Source organism: Phytophthora cinnamomi, assembly GCF_018691715.1.
Source record: "Phytophthora cinnamomi strain GKB4 chromosome Unknown Contig21, whole genome shotgun sequence".
In the NCBI taxonomy this organism is placed as follows: domain Eukaryota; phylum Oomycota; class Peronosporomycetes; order Peronosporales; family Peronosporaceae; genus Phytophthora; species Phytophthora cinnamomi.
In genome coordinates, this window is record NW_027150954.1 from 2,226,106 (window position 1) to 2,236,837 (window position 10,732).

The 10,732-nt window shown below is 57.8% G+C and overlaps 1 protein-coding gene across 1 annotated transcript; it reads right to left on the reverse strand.

Moving 5' to 3' along the window:
* Positions 1-2,231: 2,231 nt before the first annotated feature.
* IUM83_03749 (DNA/RNA polymerase) lies at positions 2,232-6,901 on the reverse strand (the record flags this gene model as incomplete). Its single annotated transcript, XM_067927778.1, has 2 exons — positions 2,232-3,452; positions 3,533-6,901. 2 exons carry the CDS (start codon positions 6,899-6,901, stop codon positions 2,232-2,234), a joined length of 4,590 nt encoding a protein of 1,529 aa, XP_067795562.1.
* Between the last annotated feature and the right edge of the window lie 3,831 nt (positions 6,902-10,732).

Genomic DNA, 10,732 nt, shown 5'->3' on the forward strand with positions numbered 1-10,732 from the left:
TAAATGTATCGGGATCAATCTGGTTGAAAGTATTGTGTTGGGAGAAGTGTCGTGGATCACGACTCGCGGTGAATGCATACTATCCGTTATGGGCGTAGCGGAGGGGGATTTGTCTGTTCTTCTCCAGATACAGCCACACCTTCATACCCAACATTTGATGTTCAAGGGAGTAATGATCGAAATCGCAGCACTAATACCGGTTGCCCCAATTCAGAATCACTACTCGCGTGGCTGAGGGTGTTGGACGAGGAAGGTCGTTGGTTGAGAAATAGATGTGACGGCTCAAGGAACCCAAAATCACGACGTCCATTTAGAGAGTTAAAGCGCCAAGCTCGGCGATCATTATGTTTTTGATCAGTAGGAGAACCACTATTGTGAATTTCATATAGTCCAGTTTACAATGAAGGAATCCTACAGTACATGTACATGTAGTCAGATAGGGAACGCGGGGTCAGTGAGGCTCAATTAATTAATACTACGTAGTAAGTATTGTGCTTTGCACGAACTTTAGCATGCGATTAAGGGCTCTAAACCAACGAGCAAATCCTTCGCGATGATCATATATCGCAACCTAATTCAAATTAAAAATAAGCTAATCAACCGCCAGTCCCAAGCACAACGCAGAACAAGAATAGACCGTTTGCCATTGCAAGAATAGATCGGTTGTCGCTGCAAGAATGGCTGCAAGAATAGAACGCATCAATTAGGCAAAGCCTACAGAAATCCCAGGACTCTATTGTTAATTCTTAACAAAATAGAGGTTCTCTGACCCCCCCCCCCCAAGAATAGATCGTTTGCCGCTGGCACCAGCAGCCCCGCACTACCAGAACTGCAAGGCACTCGATACCCGATCAGACGCTCCATCGTGCAGGTAGATCAACTGATGAGGTCCCGATAGAATGGCGCCAACTTCTTGTAGTAAGCATCGATTTCGGCGGGGACACTTTCTCTCGCTCTCTTCGTCAGGACCTTGCGCGTTAAACCAAGGTCGAATTTCAGCGCACGGCATATAGTAGCAGTAGAAATGTTTGGTAGTGCAGGAAACGCTGGCTTTAAAGCTGCTTGCAGCCCCTCTAGTGGAAGCACACCCCACTGGTCACAGACTCAATCCATGCCCGAGCACTTGATACTCGTGAGTAAATACTCGGATATCCCGGTTGACCGCAGTTGTTGCCCCAGCTTACCACGCCGACCAAAACGTCTCCACTGGGGCGCTCCACGACCACAGGACCCCCATAATCACCCGTGCAGGAAGTCATGTTGGTAATTCCCCGCGAGCACAGCATGGTGTCATCAATACTTGTTTGCTTGGCGCAGTGTGCCATCAACTGAATATCTGCGCGTGTCAGCTCAACAGCCATCGTGCCTTCACCTGCCGTGTCGTCCCAGCCCATTTTCGCGGCCCACTCACCGTCCTTGGCATCGGAGTCATCAGCAGCCGCTAATGCCACGGGTTTGAACTTACTCGGTTTTTCCAGCTTGAGAATCGCAAAATCACTTGAAAAGTTCGCACTCGAGCTCTTTGGGTTGCTCAGAACAGCTACGACCTTAATCTGCTCGCCGTCTCGAGTCCCGTTAACGTAATGAGAGCCGATCGAAGCCCAGCGAATATTGCCCGAGTAGCAATACGTGCCAACAAGCAGGTGCGTCGTAGTGATAAGTGAAGCACTACAGAAGTTGTTTCCCCCAGCGCTGGATCGTAGCCCAGCAACATAGGTCTTTGAACCACTCGGGACGACGCTTATAGTTCCGCGAGAAGTCCAGCTACCGTCGCCTGAGTTGTTGAATCCATCCTGGGTGTCGATAATGTTGCCTCGGGAGAAGTCACTGTTCGTTGCGGTGTAATAGATAGAATCACCTTGAGCGCTTATGACACTTTGCACCTTGAGAGCAAATTGTAGAGTGATTGATTGATTGAAATGGAAAGCTGAGAGTCAAACTGAGTAGCTACACTACCTTGGCCAGAGGGCACGTTCTTGGCCCTTGTCCATCGTGTCCTCTTGGCCTGTGTCCTACGCAGATTTGTAGCAAATTGCAGGTATTGTTAGTGATCTGTCTGCTCAGATTGCACAACACTGTGCCAATCCCAAACTGAATTAGATTCTCACTAATGCTACGTTCTCTGTGTGTCTGTGTCCTAACTTGAACTTCGGAGGCGAGCTTCCGGGGGATCGGATCCCACCGGATCACTTCCCCCTCCAGCTTGGTGCGTGAGCACTGTAGACGAGCGGCTACACTGCGGGTGTTGCCTTCTTCCGGCGGCGCTTCTTCGGCACCGGCAACGCGGTAGCGGCCGTCGGCAGGCGGCTAGCCAGCGCGCCCAGGGCTGCCGTCATATGGAGTCTGTCGGGGTCGTCGGGTTTCTCATCGACGAAACGGGCGAAGAGGACCGGCACGTCCTCTTTGATGACCTCAGCAGGCTCCCAGGAGGTCTCGACCTCATCCAGCCCAAACCACTTCACTTGCAGTTCCCATTGCTGCGTGTCGGGGCTGAGCCGACACGCTCTGAGGGCCTCCACCAGGTGGCCACCTTCTCCATGAATGGCCTGCTCCGTAAGTTCTTCGACCTGGCCGCGCGCAGCCTCACGGTAAAGCTGCAGCCGCGCGGCATGGCGAATGGTGATGGCGTACGGCTCGATAAGGTCTTGAACCTCAAACGTGTAGTCGTTGAGGGCCCGCACGATCCTCTTGGGTCCCCGCCAGACCAGCGCCAGCTTGTTCCCGCTTTTGCCCGTGGCCGTCGCGGCCAGGACAAAGTCGCCCTCGGTGAACCGAGGCAGCGTGACACCTTGACGTCGAGCTACACGCTCTCGAGCAGCGCGCTTGCGTTTCTCACTCGCAGCAGTCATCTCAGCATGCATGCCGTCCAGTACTGTACGCACTGTCTCCAGGTGCTCCCTCACCTGGGTATCGACCCAGTCGACCGTCGTGGTCACCGCTTCTCGGGGGTGCAGAATGCTGGTCAGCTGTGCTCCTCCTGGCAGCGCTGTAAAAGCTGTCAGCGGCGACTTGCCGTTCAGCCTATCGGCCGGCATTTGGTTCAGTGCCCCCTGGACTACTGGTAGCACCCGTGGCCAGTCCTCGACGCGTAAGCGACGCTCACTCAGCAGTGCTTTGACCGCCTTCAAGACCTCTCGGTTCATCACTTCCACAGTGCCATTGGCCCACGGTGTGTAGGCCGTGGTAAAGTGGTGGTGCGCCCCAAGGGCGCGCTGCAGCTCCGCGATGACTTGGTTGCGGAAGTGGGCTCCTTGATCGGAGACCCACTGTCGGACGACACCGAACCGCTTAAACCAGTCCAGCAGCGACTGGTAGACCTCATCACTTGTAGCTTGGACGCAGGCCATCAGCTCTACATAGCCGCTCATATTGTCCTTGAGGACAAGGACGTACTTGAGACCCCCGGCGCCTTCCGCCATCGACAAGAAGTCGAAGTGCAGCTGCTCGTTGGGCTTGGTCGCCCGCAACGTCTCGCCCAGCGGCCGGGGATCCTCCCTGTCGCCGTGGCCATGCAGTGCATGCACTCGCTGACGAACACCGCCACGTCCTTGCGCAGCGAGCGCCACGAGAACAGGTCCTCTAGTGCCCTCGCGGTGGTCTTGGCTCCACGATGGCCGGCGGCACCAGCATGCGCGACTACACATAGTCGTAACTGCAGCTCCACAGCATCCTCGGTGATCCACACGCGCTCGTCCGCCAGCAAGAAAAGTTGCCGGTCATCCGACCAGCACAGCGGCGGCTGGCTTGGCTCCATCGAGTCCTTGGCCCTTCTCGCAAGCTGGGCCCCCCTGATCTCGTCCTCACTTGGCCACACGAAGTCGACAGCCTCGAGTGGGCTGACGCGCTCAACGGCCGCCAGTCTTGACATCCTAGCACCGGTTGGCGCTGCCGTAGGCATCTTCGTGGCGCCCCAGCGACTCAAGAGGTCGCCCCACACGTTGGCCTCGCCCGGCACGTGTTCAATAACGTAGGTGAAGGCAAGCAGTGATAGCGCCCATCGCTGCAACTTGTCTGCCTGATAGCGAGCCATCACAGTGTCAGGCCCGTACGGTGCGAAGATGTAGACGAGGTTGCGGTGGTCCGTATACAGACGGAAACCACCAGGACGGAGAAGCAGGTACTCCAGCCTGTGCGTTGCCTCCACAATGGTGTACGCCTCCTTCTCGATCGTCGGCCAGCGGCTCGACGCTCCCACAAAGCGCCCACTTAGGAATGCCAGGGGGCGATGGTGCTGCTGCTCCAGTGGCAGCTGGACCTCACCAGGCTCCAACTGCGTAGCCACGGTTCCCCACGAGTCCTGGCTGGCGTCGGTATACAGGCACACCTCAGCTGTCGGGCTCGGGTGTATCTCAACGAGTCCTTGCACGCGGTCGGGGCAGTGGCGTACGCCAGCAGCGGACACCATCTTACCGCACCACTTGACTTCAACCTCGAAGAAATCACACTTCTTAGCATGCAGCTTCAGCCCATAGGCTTCGCACCTGGCCAGCACCTGGTCCAGCAGCTGCAGCAGCTCGTCCTCGGACTCGGCGTAGCCTAGGATGTCATCTAGCCAAGCTAGGATGCCGTTGTCCAACAGGTCGCCGAAGATCTCCTCGACCACTCCCTGGCAGTACGCCACAGCGTCGGTGGCGCCCATCGGCACGCGCATCGGCGTGTACATGCCGCGGTGGGTGATGAATGTGAAGAGCTCCTGTGAGTCCTCGTGCAGCGGCAACTGCCAATACCCCCGGGACAAGTCCAGGGCAAAGAACACCTTGGCTCCTTCCAAGGCGCCGAGGACGACCTCCAGCACGGGCATGGGCCACGGCATAGCCTCCGTGCGCTCATGGACGCCTCTGGTGTCACTCGTCATTCGTGGGTCGGCCGTCGGATCCGAGTCCTGCTCCTTCTTGCGGACAATCCGCAACGCCGACGCCCAACGGGAGCGGTGGTTCAGAAACACCAGCCCGAACTCCAGCAGCTTGGCTGTGTGGCGGTCAAGAAACGCCCTGTCGTCCGGTGAGTAGCGCCTTGGCTGCGCCTTCGTGGGCTGCGCGTTGACCTTCACGCGCACTTGCAGCGGCGCCACTTTCACCGGCGGGTCGCGCCCAAACTCCAGACGAAAGCTGTCCTGGCGTCGCAGCAGGATTTCCCGCAGTCGCTTGACCCCCTTCACGGACAGACCCTTCGCTCGCGCCGCCGCGAGCTTCGAATCCAACATGTCGTGCACGGCTGAGGAGTCATGCAACCGCAGCGATGGCAACGCCGTGCGGGGCTCGTGTCGCTCTACAGCATCAGCGTTCTCGGTGACCGCCGCGTGGGCTCCTGCTGGCACGCGACTCAAACGCGAGTAGCCGCCAAGCGTCTTGAAGGCCAACACTTGAGCACCACTTGAGGACAGAGGCAACTGCCAATAAGCGGGCGTGAGGTTCTTCGTCTTGAAGATGGTCTCCGGCGAGTCTATGCCGCCGTGCACCGTGTCGCTGCCACCCCAGTCCTGGTCGGTAGGCGCCGTGTTGTCCACGAGTCCCTCGAGGGCCATTGTGTCCAACGCGATGTCTCTCGCGCGCGTCTGCATCCGGCACATGCGCTGGAGCGCCGTTGTCTCGGTGTCGTCCACCACTTGCTGTTTGTCACCAAGCTCCCACTCCGACTTGGTGCCTCGGGCACGCACGAGCAGCTCGTCGGCCGAGTAGCCGAGCACGGTCATGATGGGCCGCCCCAGCGTGAAGTCCAGCGACGTGTTGCCGTCTTCCACCAGGCAGGCCAAGTTCCTTAGCATCAAGGGTCCGGCCGACGTGGCCAACTCCACCTCGCGGAACGTTACTGCCTGGTGGACGACGAAGTCCTTGCCTCCGATCGGCGACAGTGTGCGAGGCGGAATGTCCGCCAAGAAGACCGGTGTTCCGCGGGCCTTGATGGCGTCCACGACGCCCTGGGCGACCAACGACTCGTCGGCCCCCGTATCGAGGAGGAGAGCGTAGACTTCCAGTCCATCCACTCGCGCTTCAACTGCGCCTGATGGCTCTGTCGCTGCCGCAGCTTCATGGCCAGGCTCGGCCACGGTCTCGACTCGACGCAAGGTAGTTGTAGGAGCTGCACGCCGCGCGCGCAGTTCCGCCAGCAGGCGTTCGGCCTCGCCGGGTTGGGTATCTGGGCAGCCCAGGACTTGATGCTGCGTCGTGCCACACTTGAGGCAGGCGCCGCGAGGTCGTGCGGCGCCGTCCGGCCCTCCTTGTCCGACAGGCGAGCCTCCAGCTCTGCCACCACGACCACCTGCGCCTCCACGTCCACTCCGACCACCTCCACGTCCGCCGTTGCTGCGTCCACCGGTCCGGTTATTGGCGTCGCCACCGGCTTGACCACTACCACCGGACTGCCCGGCGCTTGTATCGCCACCGCCACGACCGCCGCCGCTTCGCCCGCCAGAGTGGGCAGCGCTGGTACGACCGCCGCCCCGCCCGCCAGAGCTGCTAGTGCTGGAGCGGGCAGCAGCTTCGGCTGCCTGCTCCCAGGTCATGAAGCCCCGCATGAGCTCCACGACGTACTTGCAGAAGCCGATGGCGTCGTTCTTCAACGGCTTGAACTCCTGCAGCGTCAGCTTGGTCGCCACGACTTCCCGGAAGCTCACAGGTTCGAGAGCCTTCGTCAGGTAGCCGACCAGGCGGCGCTGTTCGTGCTTGAACGCCACGTCCGTGACGTTGAAGCGGTTGAGGATGGTCTCCACGTCGGCCTGCAAGTGCATCATGCGACTCTCAGGCTCCGGCCACTTGGTCTGCATCTTGAGGGACTTCATGGTCGTGTCGATCGACGCGTAGTCCACGAAGGTAGGCACCAGGGCCTGGCGAAAGTAGTCCTTCCACTGCTCCTCCGTGATCGTCTCGGGCGAGGCTCCGCTGAACTCCCAGCGAGCGATCATGCGCCGCGTATCTGTCTCGATACACGCGCTGACGGGCATGGCCAGCGCTGCTGTCCTGTAACGGGGTTACACACACAAGTGACAACAGTCACTTGTGCACGATAACGGTCACAAGTGACAACTGTCACTTGTGCATGACATTTGTCACTTATGGTTTAACAGATAAATATCTGTTAAAGGTTTTAGATACTTCCTCACATTGGTGTAAGACACACCAATGGATACATTGAAGTGGGCCACCACAATTAGTGGTCCACACATACCCAAAGATCCTATTGGTAGAAAGCAGCATCTTTCTACCAATCAGAGTCATGCATATTAGCGGGGCTCTGACAGCCAGCCGCTGTCAACCCTTTCATAGATGATAAACAGTTTTTAGCAGATTTTAGAGGAAGATCAATTCACAAACAATACAGTTCTCATTTTACCTTAAACTAGCTACTTGGTGTTTTATTTGATTTATATTATACTTGTGGACTCAAGTATAATTAATTCAAATTATTAATAAACTCCTACGCTTCCTCATACACGCAGCGCGACGTGTAAGCTAAAGTAGTGAGTCGAGTTAGACCCTAGCACTTTGTAGTCCGTCCAACGACCGACTGCTTGACGTTCGTACGCGGTGTACGAACGCGGAGCCGAGAACCACATGAGCACGGAGGTGCCCATGGAGAGCTCCAACACGCCTGCAACGCATGTTGCACGCGCTGACTGCCCCCACCTGTCTGACCCAGAGTGGGAGGCCCTCCAACGACTGTCAACAGTCATTCGAGAAGCGGCGATAGCTACGATGCTGCGTACGCTATCGCCGACGGAGCAACATGGTGTTGCTCTGGGGTTCATCATGAAGGAGCAGCGCGATGCTGCTTCCTCAACAACGGCGTCGTCGGGGACGACACCGCGTGCTCAATCATTAAAATTGGGCGTGAGCAATTATGTAGGAAGAGAGGGCGAGCCTCTCCTCCGATGGCTTGTCGAACTCGACACAGCCATTGCGGCTCGACGTATCGTCGACCCGTTGTCAAAGGTTGCGTTCGCCATGTCATGTCTTGGCGGACGAGCGAGGAGTTGGGCGTACGGACGCCGACTCTCAGATCCTACGTGCTTTAGCACGTACGAGATATTCAAAGAGGAGCTCAAACAAGCGTTTGAGCCCCCGCAAAATGAGTTCCGGTCGAGGGCGGAATTCCTCGACCTGCAGCAGGGTAAGCATGACGTCCATGCTTACGCGCAGCGCGCACGATATTTGGTATCAAATATCGTGACTAACCCGATTGACGAGGCGACCAAGGTCGTCACGTTCATGAAGGGGCTTAGAGATGGGCCTGTGAAGACCTATCTCTTCCGAGAGTACCCGAGTACTCTCGAAGCTGCAATCACTCTTGCCATGCAAGAAGAGTTTAGCCTGCGGCAGGCTAAACTGCATGCGAACGTGCCGAGGTCGCAACCGCGCCCGGTAGTGAGCACGGGAGGTCCGGAACCAATGGACCTCTCGAATGCAACGGCTGCTGGTCACCAGCAGCACGGAAATAATGTGCGATGCTTCCGTTGCGGAAGGATCGGTCACTTTGCCAGAGAGTGCACGGCTCCCGTGCACTACAATAGTGGCCGTCGTGGCGATGCTGGGCATCGCCGCGAACAAACAAAAAACGCGAACATCCAGTAGGCGCGGGGCGCCCTACTGGTAATGCAGTCGCGCGTGCCGACATCGGGCACGCGACACTGAGGACTGCAGCCCCCAGTGAGACCAGCTCTCCTGCAAGAAACAAGATGACAGGACAAACCTAGTCATCTTGAAGATTTACTCGAAGAGAGCGAGTGACTCTCTTCGAGCTTTGGTGGATTCAGGCGCGTCGAACAACTTTGTTCGACTACGAAGCCTGCCGAGACTTGACTTCGAGGAGGTAGATACACCTCGAAGTCTTCTGGAGGTACGACTGGCAACAGGTGCCATCGTGAAGACCGAGAAGCGCGTCGTGAACGTGCGCTTCTCGTACAAACAACGAGTGTTTGTCGAACACTTTATCGTCCTGGACCTGGACGATAAGTTGGACGTTGTTATGGGCATGCCGTGGCTTGCACGGCATGATCCGGTAATTGACTGGAAGAAGCGCACGCTCGTGCGCTTCGGACGCGACTGCGGAACAGAGAGCGATGGCCCTGTTACCGCAGCGCGCGCACCAGCAGGCGCGCGCGGCTCACCAGTCGAGACAGCGCTTTATGCTGCTGTCCCGGAGTGCCCAAGAAGTGCGCGAGGGCGCGCACAAGTGAGACCCACGTCGGCAATGCTGCCGACGTCGGAAGAAAAAGATGTACTGGTTCCGGGAACCAACACCCACGTTCAAGCGTGTAAGGGACAGTCCCTGACCCGAAGCGGTCAGGTCGACAACGACGCGTCGGCTCCCGGAGCCGACGCACCCTCGGTCATGAGGGGCTCCGCCAATGAATGGCGTCGAGGTGACGAAGGCGTGTCAACTCCGGGAGTTGACGCTGCAAACAGTGCGGACGGTTGCAAACGTACCGCACTGACGCAATTTGCATGCTGTCGTGCAGCCGGGCTGCACGACGAAGCGCCATGCGATCAAGCCGGGCTTGATATCGCGCGCCCGCAGACAGGGTCTGCCGGCGAAGGGACACATTACCGTGCAGCCGGGCTGCACGAAGGAAAATGCGGTCAAGCCGGGCTTGATACCGCGCGCCCGCGGACAGGGTCCGCCGGCGAACAACTGTCCACGGCCGGGCCTGGACCAGAAGAACAACTGTGCGGAGCCGGGCTCCGCACAACAAGAAGACGGCGCAAGCGGAAAACGCTGCGCAAGTCTCGGTCCGAGACCGAGACGCAACAAGAGCAGTCTGCTGGGCAGACTGCGGCGGTGACGCCGAATGTCAAGACGCTAAGCGTCTGGACGCGCACCGATACTGGATTCCAGTATCGCGACATGGAACTCGCTAGTCCTCCGACGACGGCGTCGGAGTTGACTTCGCTTCCAGCCATGTGCTGGAAGCGCTTCACGCGCGACTTGCACGATGGACGCATCGAGCAAGTCTGCGTTCTTTCGAACAGCGAAAGAACGGCGAGCGAGAGCGAAGAGCTGAGACAGCTCTTCATGGGAAGTACCACTGAGAGTGAAGACACTCTCAGTGCGAAGACGAAGCGAGAGCGCTTCGAGGAACGTTGGGACTCGCTGAAGTCGAGTCCCTATTACGAATTGTTGAGGAAGTACAAAGACGTACTCCCGGAAGAGATTCCTGCGGAGCTTCCGCAGGATAAGGGCATTCAGCACGAGATTGATCTCGTGCCGGGCACAAAGTACTGTGTTACGCGGCAGTGGCCACTGCCGCGAGAGCAAGTCAAGGCGATCGACGACTTCTTTGAAAGTCGTCGCAAAGCAGGACAAGTGCGGGAATCGAAGTCCCCGCACAGTGCTCCGACGTTCTGTGTCAAAAAGCCACAGGGCGGATGGCGTATTGTTCATGCTTACAACAAGCTGAACGATGACACACTACCGGCGCAGACGCCGATACCACGAAAAGATGTTATCATCGATTCGATGGCCGGGAGCACCGTTTACAGTGCTCTCGACTTGCGACATGGATTCTATCAGATCCTAATGCGTGAGAGCGATATCCCTCTCACGGCAGTGAGCACGCCAAGCGGCATGCTCTGGGAGTGGCTAGTGCTGCCGCAGGGACTCGAGAACGCCCCTTCGACCTTCAACAGGTGCGCGACGCACTTGTTGCGCTCGGTGCGCAACTTTGCGCCGAGTTACTTCGATGATGTGTTCATCCACAGCCGGGCTGTAGACGGGAAAACCGACATTGAGATGCACC